At 40.0% G+C, this 17,983-nt stretch overlaps 1 protein-coding gene across 8 annotated transcripts in view; it reads right to left on the bottom strand.

Moving 5' to 3' along the window:
- Positions 1-4,498: 4,498 nt before the first annotated feature.
- The window catches only part of SHROOM2 (shroom family member 2), a 130,244-nt gene continuing 116,759 nt past the window's right edge, over positions 4,499-17,983 (bottom strand). For all 8 annotated transcript variants that reach the window (XM_042788624.1, XM_042788626.1, XM_042788625.1 and 5 more), the window contains 4 exons: positions 17,096-17,647; positions 16,010-16,190; positions 11,343-11,615; positions 4,499-7,320 (listed from right to left, as the gene is read on the bottom strand). In XM_042788624.1, coding sequence (XP_042644558.1) covers positions 7,054-7,320; positions 11,343-11,615; positions 16,010-16,190; positions 17,096-17,647 — 1,273 coding nt within the window. In that variant the 3' untranslated portion in view covers positions 4,499-7,053. The remainder of the gene's footprint in view (positions 7,321-11,342; positions 11,616-16,009; positions 16,191-17,095; positions 17,648-17,983) is intronic.

Raw genomic sequence — 17,983 nt, 5'->3', positions numbered from 1 at the left:
AAACACCAGAGACATTATCTTCTGTATTCAAATCAAAAGGATTCGGTATGTGCAGGAATTTCACGAACGGACCTGCAATTAACGCCGTGCACCAAAACACCCAGGCTTTTAGAATTTGATGCTGAGTTAGGGACCTAAGGCATGGGTTAATCCCACTTTTGATTTCAATGCCTAAATTAGCTTTGTCTTCCTAGAGAAAGAGGAGGAGGTGGGGAAGAGAGAGATATCTGGGTTAAACTGAGCTCTTTCAGTAACCTTATCTCAGCTTGCCTGTAGAAGGAATCAAGGCCAAGTAGGCTCCTAATTTAGGCCACCAGCTATGTACCTAAATGGTAATCCAGATCTAGCACCCCATACACACTTAAGAGAAAAAATTGGACTTCAATACTTAATAGCACTATCTGTACCCAGGCACCTCAGACTAGAAAAAAACAGAAGGGTGCATCTGCAGCTGTATCCTCAACAGCTTTTGGCACTTATGCTGCCATTAGACAGCATTTCAAGCTTGGATTCAGAGCCTGATGTTATATCCTACATCTAGAGGGTAGGTTGGGCACAGAAGCAGATTCTGGTCACACTTCTCCCTGGACTATTTCTGTTTTCTAATTCACTGATTGCCCACCACGAACTATGTAAGAAGTCCTAGGAACAGAAACCCAAGATCCTCCACTCCCGACTGATACCCAGAGGCCTGCTTTGCCTTTGGCTTTCCAAATCATGCTTTCCTGGCAGCACACGATGATCCAGTTTAAGCAGGAATTGGACGTTGCTTTGCCCTCAACCAAAAGCCTGGTGTTAAACCAAGCTCTTAAGAGGTGGCAAGTATGGAAGCAAATCCCCAGAGAACAAGCCAGGTCAGTCGCTTGGCATGTGTGTGGTGTGCTGTAGAAGATGGAAACCTCCCTCATCTCCCAGCCCGGGTGACTTAAGCTTCTCAGCATGCTTAGCTAGCTGGGCTGTTTAGAGAATTTAGGATGACCAGAGAGAAAGGAATACTTCTTCCTCAATGCTGAGTGCTCGTTAGTTCCAGGGAGCTGTGCCAGTGTCTCCCAAGGCAAGAAAGGGACAATACTGAATGCATTTAACAGCATGATGGTCTCCTCACACAGTGAGACCCAATATTCTGAAATTCCAAGTTGTTCCCCTTAAGTTTAAATTTCAAAGATGTTTTAAGTTTTTTTTTACACTACAGTAATTAAAAAGGCCTGCTCTAGCATATGGAGACATTATGGTTTTGCTGTATCACGGAGAAAGAGAAAAGCAGGAAATTCACAGCCCTGATGCACTTTGCTGCTGGTTTAGTTTTTCTTCCTTCAGGGCACAGATCCTTCCAGGTTTTCCTGGTTTTCAGTTCCTTGAGATCTGTATCACTCAATTACTAACAGAAAGACTTTGACTGCTCCACCCCTTTCAGGTCAGTGTTGGCCACCTCAATCATCACAGCTTCACTTCCCTTTTTATCTTTGGAGGAACTGTACCTGTGTGTGAAAGCTGCTGAAGCTGTTAACTCTTGGGAGTGGCTATGAATTGTGCTCCCAAGACTCATGCTTTTATATTTAGATACGGCGATAAATAATCTTATATTCCATTGCTTTTTAGTCTGCAGTTGCTCATTGTATTTATACTTCTCTGTGGCTGCTAGAAAAGACCCAAGCCTAATGTAACAGGAACACTTTATGAAGAGCAGGCAGCTGGGAAGTGAAAGAGATATTGAAATTAAATGCTGGAAACAATCTTCCTCAGGGGAATTCTGTTAATTCCTCTCAGGGTTTTGGACTTTACAGCTCTACCAAAATAATGTTTTGGTAAAACTCTTGTAACTATACATTCATTACCCTGTTTACAGAACGTGCTCTCCATCAGGAGGCAGGCAAATGATGCCATCACAAGAACAGCAGAAAACTAACAACCCCTGGTAACGCACACCAGAGCACAGCTTTTTCAGAGCTGGTATTGGCTTCTCTTATGAAAGTTGCTTGGGATGAATAAAGTCTAGTTAACACAGTTGCAACTTATTACATGCTTAAGAAAAGCCTTTCTTTCACTAACTCCATTAAAATCTATAAACACAGATCTAGAATTCTTGAGTATTCTCACCCATGACTTGTAGCACTCAGGCTTCATTTAGATACTGTTTTGCTGATGATTTATGTCACTGAAAGTATGATTATTCTTCTTTCAACACCTTGAACATCTTCAGCTCCACTGTCACAAATCTATTTGCTTTAATCAAAATCTCTCCTGTGTTAAGACAGGCAACCACAAATAGCAAAGAAAAATATTTCAAAAAAGGTGGGTGTGTGGTGGGAATCTGGTTGTCCTCTAGTGGTACTGTTATATTTTGGGTTAACAACTCAACCTAGTGAGCAGGAAACACACAGAACTCATCGCCCTGCTTCATCCCAGAAGCTGCGCCAGACACCACCTCATTACTGGTCCAGATATTCTCGATATCCTGCCCACAGCAGCAGCCAGCACCAGGCAAGAGTGTCACAAGCAGCATCAAGGACAGTTAGTGGGTAAGTTTATTGTTAACCTTACCAGTTAGCAGTTTGTTGCATCCAGAAGAATGAGAGGAAGTGAGAATCAGATTTACAGCAACAGCCTCTACCAATACTGACGTGTTTGGCAGCAGTGGAAGGGACAGCCTCGTCACAAGGGTGTCTCCCCCTGCCAAATTTAGGAGACTGCCTCCAAGACAGAGATATCAAAGCACCTAAAAATGAAACTGTTGTGAGGATTTTTAACATAGGAGAAAACATATATGCATTTTACTAGCCTTGTTCTCAGGAAAGGATCAACTGCTTTGACTAAAACAAAACTCAGTGTAAGTTAAACAACAGCCTATCTGCCCATGTGTTTACAATCAAGAAAAAAGTCCTAAATGTAGCCTGTTTTCCAAAGTTACTTGCTCTGCTTGTAGGTATGCTAATGTAGTCTGAGAGAGAAATTACCTTCTGCTATTTGACCCGCACTGAATTTATTTCAATTCAGATTTTCTCCTGAGATGTATTAAATTAACCTACTTCAAATGGAATAACTTTATTTATAGAAACATCATCAAAACGGTAGGTAGGGAGAATGAAACCCAGGATTTCAGAGGTGAGCTGCTAAACCACATGGGTAACCCATCTTACAGTTTGTGAATCATTATAATTAAGTTACAGACTGGAACTGCGGTAAGCGAACGTGATGACCAATTTACCACTGCTGACAACTGACAATATATAGTCCAGTACTTCAAAGGTGTAATTACTATTTTTTGTAACATCCACTCTGCGGACAGGTACCACCCAAGTATGTGGAAAAAACAATTTATACTCCAAAAACCCCCCACAACTGAGAAGCCCTTAATTAAGACCAACCTATAAACTTCTGCAATAAATGACTGGACAACATTAAAATAAGAGTTACTATTCTACTGTGCACCCATAAGGCCTTGCTAGATACTGGAGTGACAACAGATTACTTCAGCTGTAAAAACTGAGACAATTAAGTACACCCAAATTAATCAGTAGAGCTTGATTAGGAATGAAAACCATGAAATGGTGACTCCTTTAAAATCTGAGGGTCTCAAATACCCCAAAACAGAAAATAGCCTAATTTCAGTTTATAAAAAAAAACCCATTTTTTTCCAGTTCAAACAGTACACAAACACTAGACCATTATTCCCCTATAGCTCCCATCCTGGATTATACCAAATGCCCAGGAAACCAGGCACAAAGAGACGGATCCATGTATATGCAGAGGGAGAGAAGAAAGGGGTGAAAAGCATCGTTAAAAGTCTAGAAAAATCCTACAAATACCCAAGTATTTTTCCTACCCTAACTTCCTTTTCCCAGATAGTTCCTATGATAAAGACCTTCCCATACAATTAATTTCCAGGATGATTTATCAAGCTATAAAACATTCTCTGGTCACCTCTACTACAAATTTGTGCACACTTGATAGTGTTTCCCAATAAGGCAGAAGATCCTGCAGTTAATCTGAGAACCTCCACTAAATTGAAATTAAACAGTTTCGGTGGAAGTCTGCTAGATACAGAGTTCACAGTGATCTGTTATTGCAAAAAATATTGAGAACCACTGACTTTAGGTATTTTCAGAGTAAATATCATTCTAATCACGGGATGAAACCAAAACAGTATAATTGCCCAAGCAGAAAATCTTAACTCCTTCCCTGGTATACACCCTGTTAAGTTGTGAGAGACTGATTTATTTTATGCACCTCATAATGCACCTTCCTTTCTGTCCTCTCATACTCACATACTTAAAATGCTGCTTAGATATGAATACATTTGTGGAACTTACTTATACTAGGAACTTGAGAATGATCAGTTAAATAATCTGTGAAAAGACAGCAAGCTACTTCAGACCACAAGATAAATGGCATGGCCTTTAAAAGCTATACGTACTGTTGATGTGCACCATGAGATGGCTAACACTGCACAGCAACACAGTAGGCTTTCACAGTTAAAACTGCACACAAAAACTAAGTCTACATTGAAATATACATTTTATTTTCTCAAAGTCAAGCAATACCATTTGTCAGTAGGTAAGTGTTAAGTGTCAGGCAGGAAAACTGTACATTTCACTCTGGGCTGCAGGATCCGAACAGCTGGAGAAACATAGTGGAAATCTTTCACTATACAAAGAGACCTAGAATCAAGACCAACATTGGGTGAAGAAATGGCCATCCCCAGGATGCCAAAGGCAAAACATTAGCACCAGATTTCTTCAAAAAGCAACAGTATAGCTATTTACAGATTTACATATAACATTGGGAGGCAACCATCTTCAGATTCCTGGGGTGAGAGGTTTTCAACAGTTTTAAAAAAGGAGAGAATGGTGTCTACGCAACTGTTCTGTGAAAAGGATAATATATATAGCATTCACAATATTGCTACCTTTTATCAGAAAGATCTAAATCAAAGTACTGTATACAAACACATTGTAATTATATTATTATTCACATTTCACATACACATTTCAGAGTAACCACAATATGTAAAATTTTTAAAATGCCACAGATAAAACAATGCACACTTTTCTCCAAGCTAAAAGACAAGCATAATTTACTTGGGAATTGTTTAGTTTTGGGTTTGTTATGGTAAAGGGATAAGTTTAAGGACAAAGGGATCACTTGTCCTAGGAACATAGCAGCATATAACTGTGAGATGCCAGAAGACTACATTTCTGAACTAGGAAGAAGAAAGGAAGGTCAGCTGTAGGTCTTGTAAAATGGTAGCTCCATTTGACCTCAACTGATACACAACAACGTGATTTGGTCCAGGTATATAAAGTAGTGCACTGTAAGGGGGGGCAACAGTCCTTTTAACGTTTGCATCTGTGTCTGTAAAGGAACTAGTTCCAGAAGATTTTCACTCTCCAGTTCCTCAACTTTCAAGGAATTCGCTGATCAGCTCCTCTCCGCTTCTCTCCCCACATTTAGAGAGGATTCAGGTAAGGAGGACAGAAAACATTTTGCGAATGCTGCTGCAGGAATAGTGGAAAGAATTATTTTCTCTCTCTTTTCAATGCCTACCTACTTGTATTTTCAACCTACTTAGCTACAGACTGGCATTCACATCAGCCTTGAAAAGGGATTCTTGCTGGGCAACTGGTTTGTCTAGAGAGACATGTTTTCCTTACTACAGTGTAAATGTCATATACACAAAATCATCCCAGACTTTCCTTTGCCTGCAGAACTTTATCTTAACATAGAACTTTATATTTAGACACTACAGATTTCTCTGTAGGTATCTGAGCAAGTCAGTGTAACCTATTACTGTGCTAAACCATGAGTTAGCACCTCTATTTAGAGCTACTGGAAATGGTGTTATACAAGTCAATGGCGGTATTACGAGAACACAACCAGTAATCTGAATCTGTGAACTAGCATCCTCTCATTTATCAATGTGCAATGGAAAAAACAAATAAAATGCACTTATGTTCACAGTTACAAAGCAGAGCTGCTCTGAGCAATGCACGGTATTTACATGGCAGAAGTGTTTATATTGCATTTGGTAGTCTGAGAAAACAGAAAAAACAGCATTATGTAGGTTGACTTCAGTATAACTTAACTGTCTATATAAATCCATCAAAATGTTGAGCAATCAGAAGAAAATAGAAGCAGTGTCCTCCGACTACATTTATTTTCATAAAGTGTAGCGGGTTTGGGGGAAGAAGAATAAAAACATGCATAAAAAGCACAAGAAAGAGCAAAAGAGCCTTCTAAATAATTTAGATGAGAAATGTTTTGAACAAAATCAGCACAGTACTTCCAGCCTGTTTCTTAAATCAAGTACAACCTGGTAAAGAAAATCACTTGCATTGCAGTAAGAGGGTGTACAAATATGTCTTGCAAAATAATTTTCAAAAAAATCTTCAGCAAGGTAGCCATTAGGTGATTTGCAAGCTGGTTTAAGAAGTGTTTAACTGAAACTGATTTTAAAGTTATTTTCTGCAAGGGGAAAGTGCCATCCTATATACAATATTACAAAAAAGTGTCTGATGCCACAGGATCAGAGTGACACTACATTTCAGCAATCTGAATATATTAGCTGTAAGATGCACGCTTCCCCTATTCAACATGTCTTTAAAAAAAATAAAAACCCACTAAATTTAGAGCTTCTAAATTTGTGTGCATTCATAAATTGCTGTTGGGTTTCCCAGCAGTCTGTACAGCATCTGAACACAAAGAAAGTATACAACCTAATCTAAAAAACGTTGTTTGCATGCACAACTGCCACAGACTTTCAACTTACTGAGCAGAAAGGTTAAGAGTTTAACCTTTTCAGTGGAGTTTTCTGTAAGTTAAGCAACGAGAAACAGCTGTGGAGTCCAGCAATAAAAAAGTGTTCTAAAAATTAAATACATCATCTCAGAAAAATGAAAGAGAGCATTATTGCTGTTGTGAGAGCTATTTTTCTCTTGTGCACTTGTTTCTCTACTGGACGCTCAGACAAGCCAAGATGCTCATTTGTGTACTTGGAAGCTCTCCCATCCCTTCCTTCCTGCCCATTTTTCACATCCCTGGTCAAACTCAGTCCTCTTATTTGAGCCGTTCAGGTTGGAGGCTATCAGTCAGACACTTCAGTTGCTCTTCCCCCAGCTTGATCTTGTCCTCAAGCTCTCGTTGCTCAATGATGAGGGCCGACTTCATTTTCACAAAGTGCTCATAGTCTGCTAAGTTCTCCTCACTCAAGTAGTTTGCCAAAATGTCAAAGACAATGCGCTCTCGACGATCCAGGTTTTCCTTCAGTTCCTTTGCATCTTCATGTTGCTGGGTCAGCAGCTTCTGCTTCTCTACCAATGTCCGCTTAGGAGAAAAGAAAAACAGTTAAAAATTCACTGGGTTCACCAGGTTGGGAAAACAGCTTCAGTGTTTAAGTCTCAAGTCTGTTTTATCTGAAAAGACAAAGACTTTCCTGAATACTTGAGAGAGGTGGAATAAGTCTGCTCCTTACAGTTTACTCTAATAAAATGTATTAACAAACAGGAAAAAAATGTAGTGACTCAGTGAAAGATGCACCATTAATTTCTATTGGCCTCAACAGCAAGAACTTCAAAGACTACTTTACTATTTAATAATTCAAAATAGTTCTATAAAATACAGTTGCCTCTGAGAAACATCCAAGTTCTCCAAATTAAGACTTCACTCAGAAATGTCTTATTTCAATACACAGCACTGAACTTCCACACTGAAACAGCTGTGGCTAGAGAACCCAGAAACAGACTAATTAACAGAGTGGTTTGTTCTTACACAGCTCCTGACAATGTGAGATTTCACAGTTCTGCTGCAATCTGAACAGCTTCTCCATGAGACATGAAGTCGTGTGGTCTTAAGACATAAGTAAGAGAAAGAGCTAGGGCAAGACAACAGGAAGGAAGAAAATGGGGGAAAAAAAAAAAAAAGCATCATCTTCCCAAAAGGGCTTTAAACTTTCTGTTTTGTGCCCTCACAAGAGCCAAAATAGGAAAAAGGGAGGTTGAATGGATGGAGAAACACACAAAGAAAGAGGACAGGAGCGATATCCCACTCACACCTATGTACAAGCACGAAGGGTGCGGTACATCTCATCCAACTTCACCTGTCTGCACAGTAGACAGCCACACCTGAACCACTCAGCTACGTGCTCCTTTAGCAGTATATGGAAAGGAACAGGAGCATTACTAATCTGACCTATTGCAGATATCTGCCTAGGAGTGATTGCCTTTTTCCAGCTACAGAGTATGGCTAGACTATGCTGATGTAAAAAATTCCTGTACAGTTTCCGAACTTAATTAAAAAGTGCCCCTAAGAGGTACCACTCCATAACTTTTAGCTTTGCTTCAGAGACTGATTTTCTTTGAGAACCTATGTCTTCAAATAAACCACAGTCTGTTTGAGTAACGTGTCCATTTCTTTCATTTGGACTTTTAAATCACACATGCTATAATAAGTCTAAAAGATTTACAGAAAAGTGGTTTTGTAGACTATAAACTAGAGTCTTTTCACGATGGAAGTGTGAGACAAAGGGGGATACAGAGCAGCATGCTTTAATAGACCTATATGTCTGAGTTGCACATGTACCCTGTACTCCCTTCTATAGACAGCCCAAAGCTCAGAGGGTGAAACACTTTCAGATTTGCATTCTCAATGTACTTAAAATATACAGCCTAGACTAACTCAGGATTCAAGACAGCTATGGAAGAGAAGTCACAGAAATCACACATTATTAGAAAAACCACAGTTTAATCTTCCTTTGAGCTTATGCCAGAGGGAAAAAAAAAATCTCACTACAACTTTCAAGCAGAACTATCTGCTGCAAAGAGCTGGAAGTACTGCTCTCCATAATTTACCAGAGGAACTAGCAGCCAAGCCCAAACTTGGGACGGTGGCTAGACAGCCTTGCAGCTTGGGTGTACACTGAGCAGCAGCGGCAGAATTACACAGAATTAGATAAACACAAGAGGGCACATAACTACCAGCTGGCAGCTCAGTTGTAGTTACCCACCTAATCTCTGGATGAAATAGCTCTGTTTTGCAAGCCATTTGCTATCATTGTCAACAGACACAAGAGCAACCAAACGTTTAGTCCTTCATAACAATTCCTGAGATTTAAGTTGTATGGTTTCTTCTTACCAAGCCTCTGGCATGACTTTCAGATGAACATGAGTAACCTGACAGTTTAAGGAAAGTAAACACTACTTTTGTTATGAAATTTGCATGATGTTTTAGTACCTCTGCCCTTGTGGATGTTTAGGGAATACCTAAGAGGAGCGGGATGCAGAAAGAAAGAAGGCAAATGAGATACCTCTTGAATTTGCTTTTACCTCTGTCAAAGATGACTGACACCAGAAAGCCTGTTTTGGAGTGAATCCACCTCCCTCAACAGAGCATGTAATAGTCAGAATATTAATTCAGCAGTGATTAATTGCCTGCTGACAGACTGTTTACTTAGAAAGTCAGCTGAGGTGTTGGTGATTCCTAGAAAGTGGAAAACTATCAGAGTAACATCTATTAGACTACATCAGCTTCAAAAAAAATTTTAAAACCCCAATATTAGTGATCACTAGGGATATGATCCCCAGGGATGGAAGTAATCTACCCTGTTTTGTTTATATGGTACATTGGTAGTACACCAAATATCATCATATGACCTACACAATACCAAATGACAAACAAAAAAGCCACACACGCCAGTCTAAATTCAAAGAAATGCACTTGTAACCCTCTATGCATTGTCTTTATAGACAAAGTATGTGGGGACTTGATCCATCTGAGAAGTATCTCTGACCTACACTTTTAGATATAGTTCTGATGTTACTATGGCAAGACTGGTGTCAGTGAATGAGAAGATGAATGGGGATTAAAATATGTTAGGGATTTGGATTTCCGTCAGTCTAAATTTGACAGCAGAGCACACAGACAATTTCTTACTGCCCTTACTACACCACCTACTCACCTTCTTCCTTTTCCACACCTAGCCAATAAGCTATTTCTAATCACAGCTCTCAAACTGTGTTTCCTATATTCTCATATAATCTAGTAGCTCTTTCCCCAGCACACATTCCCATCTTTAAGCCCATTAGACAACTGCAACCACATTTAGAAAAAAAAAGTTTAAAGATGTATTAAATTTCTTTAAGTTTCAGAAGCTTTGATCTGCCCTCTAATAAGCTGTCAAATACCTTCCCTTTGCCTCAGTCAGAGAGGGGTCTGGACAACCATTAAACAAGTATGTTTGGCAGCAGCTAGAGCCAAACACCAAAAACACAGTTTCAGACTAGTCACAGCACTTATTGGTCCTTATTGGTGAAACAACGGCGCACGCTGAAAAAACACAACATGAACCCACAGCCCGTGGAAAAAATTCTGTTGCAACACTTAGGTGGACTGCTGGCATTTCAGTCCACAGCTACAAGCCAAAAATCCCACTTCACATTCATTTAACTGTAGAAGCTAAACTCACTTGACACGTACCTACCCCTCCCCCCCCCCCCCCATTTATTTATTTATTTTAGCCTTTAAGTTTCGCACATGTGTACATCTCTCCTTTGGTGCATATCTGTACTGCTAGACATCTCCTTTCCAGCTGAGGCCTGATGGGATTTGGAGCTAAAGAAAGTGCTGCCAGCAGAGGTGGGATCCAACAGGTCTGAGCACCTTGAATGCTCCTGAAATTTTCATATCTGCTGGGATTCCTCCACATCACTACCAGGCTGTTCTGATTGGGTGAAACATGTTTTCTATTGAAAAATTCTTTCTGCAATGCCTCCCCCTCCTGCTGTGCCCAGCCCCACCCCAAATCCTCCCCTACACGCCCATTTTTTTTTTTTTTTTTGTTCCTTAAGACTTGTACTCTCATTTCTTGCTCTTGTTCCTTGCTGGGCACTGTGGAGGAAGCTGTAGTAGATGAAAAACATTTTCTTTGTAATAACCTTACAGATTTTTATCAAGATCTTTGTTGAGTATAAAGAAGTCAGTAAGCTTTCTGCTTTACAGCACAAAGTAACACTCCTTTTCCCATGCTGAATTGTTAAAATATTTTTGCTTGCCTTTTTACACTCTTATCAGAAGCTACCCTCTTTCTTTAAACTTTTGCTAAGAAGTCTGTTTTCTAGTATGTTGCACCCCAAAACACCACTTTTTCTCAGCAAGCCAACTGTAGTTTTAGTATTCCAAGTAAAAGCAAGGCAAAGAGAAAACTTTTAAGAAATCTAAAGAAAATGGCCTTATGAGATTTATTCATTCACTATCCCTCATCTTGAGGTCTGCAATTTGGACAAAGAAAACCAAGCAAAAAATCCCACACCATGTGCAACAAATGCAGTGGTATTATTACTGGCTTTTCTCACCCGTTCTTCCGGAGAGGTATTTTCATCCAGGTTATTAAGGGCATTTTCCACCCGGGCCAGACGACCCGATAGGGACAGCAGGAGGTTAACCACTTTGTCAAGGTCGCCGATAAACATCTTGAATTTGTCAAACTCATTTGGTTTGCAGACTTCTTTCACAATGGCCTCTACCTCCTCCCCCAGTATATTGTTTGCTTGGATGTCTTCTAGAAGTGTTTCCCGTGCTTCTCTCAGCACCTGCAGCTTCCTGCTAATGCTGTCAATAAGTTCTTGCTGTGGAAAGTAAAGAGGATGAGAATTTATTAGCACTACTGCATTTCTCCCCACTTCTGAAAGTTACATCAGAAATCTAGTATTTTAGTACACTGAAGCTCCCATGTGGCTCTGACAATAAGCGCATGACAAATACATGTATGTCTAAGTATATGTCTAAGGTCTACACCTCTGGATTCAGAAGTTCAGGATGTAAGTCTGCAATGCTCTGCTTGAGATCTGTGTTACAGCAATTTGCCCCTGTAGCAAAAGATGAAGGACTGACTTCCACCCCACCCAGCAAGCATTCCTGCTTCTTCCCTGAACAGCTTCAAAGCCTGCTATGGAACATCATAAAGTGCAATGCACCCTTTTCTCTCTAAATACCAGGTCCATAATGCCTTTCTGAAGGGCTACACTTAGGAGGATAAACAGTATCAGGAAAACAATCCTGTATTTTCCACATGCCTCAGTTAAAACTAGGGCACTGTCTAGCTTTTTGTTTCTTTCTGCATAATATTAGCATCCCTCCAATAGCAGCCCTCCCTCTCTTTCAGAAAATCTTAACCTTAACAGTGCCTTACAATAATATTTCTGTAGGGAAATCATAATCCTTGTGGCACAGGGAACAAAATCTACTTTTGTATTGTACAAAGCAGCCCTGCACAAAGCTGTGCCAAGTGGCTCTGCCAGAGGACCAAACTATCATCTTTGGCTGTCACCGTCCTATGCCAGGCAAATATACCACCTCCTCTGCAGTTTGTCAGGGTTTTGCTAGTATAATCCCCCACTGCCTGGGATGCACGTGCCCTAGCTTGGAAGCAGCATGTCAGGTGCAGCACCAGCAGAGCCAGACCAAGAACCCAGATCTCTTCCCTTAGTGACCTGTGTTCCATCTCTGCTGCCCAGCTACCACCCTGCGTTTGGGCAAGAGGTCTTGTTCCTTACACGTCCATTAGTTTTCACTTGGGGTGGAAGCCAGTTCAGCTAGTCATTACCTTAACCTGAGATGAATCACACCCTAAAAGTGTCACCTTTCATTTAAATGTAGATGTCTGTTTAGCACTCAGCTGATTTCAGGTAAGAAAAATTCCCAAAGCATTCTCTAAACATACACCTCTTAGTGTAAATTCTAAAAGAAAATTACATCCTTTAAAATACTAATTATTTCACAATACCCTTTCATTTTTTTTTTTGAAAAAAAAAAAAAAAAGCCATGACATTCTTTAGGAACTCTGCTTTCTAAATGCAAATCTGATTACAAGCCTTCATGATTACTGAGAAACATACTGATAGCAGCTACTGCTCTCACTCTGACACCACTGAGCAGTCATTGCCAATTTATTTTGGGAACAACGACAACAAAAAAAGTGCCATCTTAACAGAAAGCAACTACACCCCAAAAATTTAACAGCCTTTTTGAAAGTAGAAATTCAATACATGGATTATCTGGGCTGGTTTTCTTCTTCTTCATTTAATATAGTCAGGGCAGGTTAATCTGGATTTGGGTTATCTGTTAGTCTGGGTGCCCAAAAGATTAAGGTAGTAAGCAGTTCTACAGATGCCTGCTTTACTGACTGATTAATCTGCAGGATTTGTTTTTTTTCCTGTTCTCTCAATGCAAATGCAGTTTGATTTGGATTATGTAGGTCACAGTGCTATGCTCTCGTTTCCCTTAGATGACATGCACATGTACAACGCTGCTGTTTTACCATCTGAAACACAACAGGATACTGTTGTGCTCTATGTTACTATCCGAAGTTTTTAACTTCTGCAGTTGTGCTGCAACTTTATCGAATGAAAAAAAGCCATACGTGTGCTCAGTGTTTACCCATGTGGTCTGACAATCCCAGATCAAGCCACTGAAGCTAGCCTCTAAAGGGCTGCTTTTGCAGGTGAGAAGGCCGCAAGTACTTGCCTCTCTTTAAGACTGTCATATCTATTAAGAATTGCATTATGACCACTGATTGCTTCCTACCCAGATGAAGCAGTCTTCGGGTGCAGCAACTGTGAGCTCACTTACATGCTTTTGCTAACCAGCAGAAAATCTGTATTACGTTCAATATCCACTGAGCCAGAAGAGCTCCAACCTACATCTTGAAACTGGCAGATGAATAATTTGTAGCTATGAATTCTGTCCCAGTAAACAAGAAAAGAACAAAACCTCATCTTTTTCCAGTAATTCTTGCTGATCTGACTAGCAACACAGAAGGTAGCTCAGCAGAGTGCTGCTCAGGTGGTTCACTGCTTGCCATGTGTAATGTAAATTACTCTGCTCTCAGCTCACCACTCCATGTCATATAAAGTTCAGGTCTAAAAGCAGAAGAAGAAACTTGGTATTCTGCAATTATCTGTACACTCTTCAGGAGTCGCCGAAACTTTCCCAAAGGCAAAGGGGACACTTCCTACTCAGCCACATATGGATTTTCCTTACTACAGAGAACGCTCTTGTAGTGTCTTCAACATCTGTTCAATATTTTATAATTACATTAAACCTACATTAAACTCAGTACGAGAGACGCATTCCATTCCTGCTAGCTGGGAATACTGGGATTGTCCCAGATTAAAAAAAACAAAACAAAACAAAACAAAACCAAACCCCACCCCCCCGACTCTTTATGAAATTCAGATACTTATTTGAAAAGGAAAAAAAGTACCATACATTTCTGGTTTGCAGAGCAGAGAATGACAAATATTACAATCATTCCACAGCGGACTGCAATTAAGATATCTCATTACAGAACTGACCGATTTCTAGGAATCAAGGAACAGGTTCTGGGCGTGTGCCTCCTCTGAAATAATTGACGTCGTAAAGTGTGCTATTAAAGTGTTCAGTTCTTTAATGATCCCTTGTTAAACTGCTGCCAAATATGTGAAGCTGAGCCAAGTTATATATTCTGGCTGTTTTATAAAGATGCCTTGACCCACTTACCACGAGTTTTATATGTTTTCTGACAAGATCCAAGATGAAAGCCCACTGAACTGAGTGCTCACATCCTACTGCATGTGGAGGAGCAGGGAGAGAAGCAAGCAGCAGTGTGTGTGTGGCTACGACAATATGTGTATCCAGAGAAGATGACGGCAGAGCTCTGCTAAAAGCTCTTCATGAAATACTTCCTATCTCATATAAATAGTGGTATATACAGGAACTAGGGGAATGGAATGGATGGAGGAGTATGTAAAGGGTGAATATGATTTTCCTGTGAACAGACACCAATCAGCACTTTAGCTTATAAAAGTTTTAGTATTTAGTTTGTTGGGCAAACAAAAAAGGTTTAATTTTAACACCCTCTCCATACATATACTCTGTAATTAATGAGAAGGAAACTAATTCTAGCAAAAAATGATGAATGTGACCATCACATGTGGCAGCAGATAAAACCAAATTATTCAAAATGCAGCAAAATCCTTAATTTGTCTAAGTAGTACAGCTGCTGGATTCAGCAGCAGTCTGTTGAGAGGGCAAGGGCAGCTCTCCTGCTGCAACCACCCAATACCCCCGGCAGTGCACGCCGCATTGCTCCCTGAGATGCAGTGGAAGCAGAGGGAGAGAGGGAGGGAAGGTGGAGGGAGGTTAAAAAAGCCACGGTGGTAACAGAAAACACTTCAGTCCCCTCAAATGCAGTGGCATCCACCTCTGCACTGAACCAGAGGTGGGAATCTCCTATGGAATCTTTAATTCTTATTGATTAAATATATTTCTAATATTTAATTAAATGACACTTATTTGGGACTGGATTACCAAATGCAGTAGAACATTAAGCAGAGAGCTGACTTTAACAGAAAAGATTTGCACACCACTGTATTACTGGCTTAGGTAAACTACATCACTTTAATTGATCAAATAGACCATTTCCTCCAGCTTATCCATACTGGGAACTATGATTAAAATATTTTGTGCCAAATTACTACTGAGATGAGTGCGATGATTTTAACATAGGACAACACTTTCTCAAACCACAGAAATGTCATTATATCATCATTTTAATACCTAGGTGATTATGTTGACCTTTGATCAGAAATAAAACACCAAAGGATGGGGATGAACAAGAGTGGAGAAGACTGCCTCCCTTGTGATGAGCAGCTTCCACTGACTCCACCAAGCTGATTAGCTATCTCCCAAATAATTTTTCAAATGGAAAACAATATTTGAAAATAACCGCTCTAAAACTTCTGCCCTTCAGACCTTTCAAAATGTGCATCAAGCTGTAAAAAGCACCTAATATGAATTTCCTAATTTCACAGTTGGACACTTAACACCCCCTACCTCATCCAAAGAAAACACCCCAGGCTGATTTTGCAGGCTGTACATCTAGAAGGCCTTTTATTTAGGGGTGTTTACTTAGCAAACTCACTGTTAATGAAATGCGTGCAACGAAGAGCCTCCCGTTAACACTTTCAGCAATGTCTTTTACCTTCTTTTCTGACAAGTCATGATCCAGCTCGTCTTCAGAATCTTCCTCACTCTGCTGCTGTTGCTGCTGCTCCTGCATGTCCTTCATTTTAATCAGCAACTCTGCCTTCGGTGCAGATGTGCTATAGTAAGTAGAATTGGTTGTCAGGGAGATGGCAGACGGCGTGCTCTGCTCCTCTTTCCTGGTAAAAAGTCAAAACTTTCATTAACTGCCTTGACACCCTAATCACTGAAAAGAAAGGACAATCTTTTAGGGCCATCATTTCACCAAGCAAGCAGCAAGTTCAACAGAATGTCATTACCTATGTAAATAAGGTAAATAAGTAATGGTTGCAAAGAAAATTTGTATGAACTCTGCACATGCCCATAAGTACTGCAGAAGACTTCACCATTACAATGACTGAAACGGACCTAAAGTATCTCAGCTGCAAACAAAATGTAAAGTTACATTTCATTAAGTAGTACAAAGACTTCAGTGTCAGAGTATCCTTTCAGACTGCCAAATGTGGGATACTACAACGCAATTATTTATCTTTTTGATTACGAAATTACACATGAACTTCTTGAGAAGGCTACAGCTTAATTTGATAACTCATATCAAGAAAACAAAAGACCCTCAGAACATCAACATGGATGCAATTTCATGGAATTTAAATCTTTTCTTACTTTGTTCTCATTTAATTTCCAGAAATGCCTCATGCCTACTTCAAGCTGTCTTTGTAAATTTTCATCACATAAAAGGCTAAAATATTGTTCCTCCTCTATCCAGTCACTAGACTGGTAAAATATCTTGGTAAAATATCTAATCACTATGAAATGGGAGATGTTAATTATTCGTTAAGTTCTCACACAAATAGTATTCAACCAGGTCCTGGGAAACTTTTCATATTGTACAACACTGTTCTTTTTCTGTCATTAATAGTATCATTGGTGGTATTATGCTTGACTGCTATTCTAATGGAAAAGTCTTAGAAAAGCCCCAAACCTCAACAGTAGGAAGATCCTCACTTTCAGCCCCCTCAGAAAATTGACACACTTTAGTTAGCAGCTTACAAGGAACCACTGGCCTACAGAAAATAATACTCACTTCTCTTCTGAAATTTTTGGAGAAGGAACTTTTGGCAGGAGCTTCCTACGCTGCTGAGCTTCTTCTAGGAGATGTTCATCTTTAGGGAATATACCGACCATCAGATCCATTGCTGTTTTTATTTTCACATTAGGATCTAGTATGTCCGCTAAAGATTTATCTCTTCCCACAATCTCTCTGGCTAGTTCCTCTGATTTCCAGTCTTCAAAGGTCTTCTCTTTAGCCTTCACATAGCTGACTGCTGGTGTGGCAGCACTGCTGTCCTTCAAGTTGCTCCCAGGTTCTTCAGCTGGTTGCGGGTCAGCTGGTTTGGTTCTGGCTTCTGGCTCTGGCTCTACACCTTGTCTGGTGTAAGCACAGAATCGTGAATAGGATTGCTCAGAAGTGCTGAGTGTTTTAATTTGGTCCTTTTCCAAACCACTGGGTAAAGCAGGAGGCTCCATAGTACTGACAAGACTTTGTCGACTCTCCTTTTCTGCGCTGCTCTCAGAATGAACTATTTTGATGGGAACCATTTTCACTGTAGTATTGTTGTCTATAACCCTTTCAATTCTGGAAAACAAGGAAAATTCATCTTCAGAAATGGAATAACCTTACATTTCAATTCTTATCTGCAATCAGAGGGGAAGCCCAAATATGAAAAAAGGTAGATGAGAGATCTAGGCAATGGAATGTTCCTTGCACTGTATCTCAAACCCTAAATCTACATGTTTTCTTTTCTACCTACGTGTTTAAAATAGTATTACTTCACTTGTAAGTAATCCTGAGATCAGCCTTGCACAGTACCCATGGTACAGGGCTTCTGGTTGTTTCCATGAATGTGAGGGTCCAGTCTCAGCAGCCAGGCCCCAGATTTAAGACAGTGCTGCCAAATTGCCTTTTATCCCT

Source organism: Tyto alba, unplaced genomic scaffold, assembly GCF_018691265.1.
Source record: "Tyto alba isolate M040663 unplaced genomic scaffold, T.alba_DEE_v4.0 Super-Scaffold_14, whole genome shotgun sequence".
Taxonomy (NCBI): domain Eukaryota; kingdom Metazoa; phylum Chordata; class Aves; order Strigiformes; family Tytonidae; genus Tyto; species Tyto alba.
Note: the sequence above shows the minus strand (reverse complement) of the source record. Positions and strands in the feature narration are given on the sequence as shown.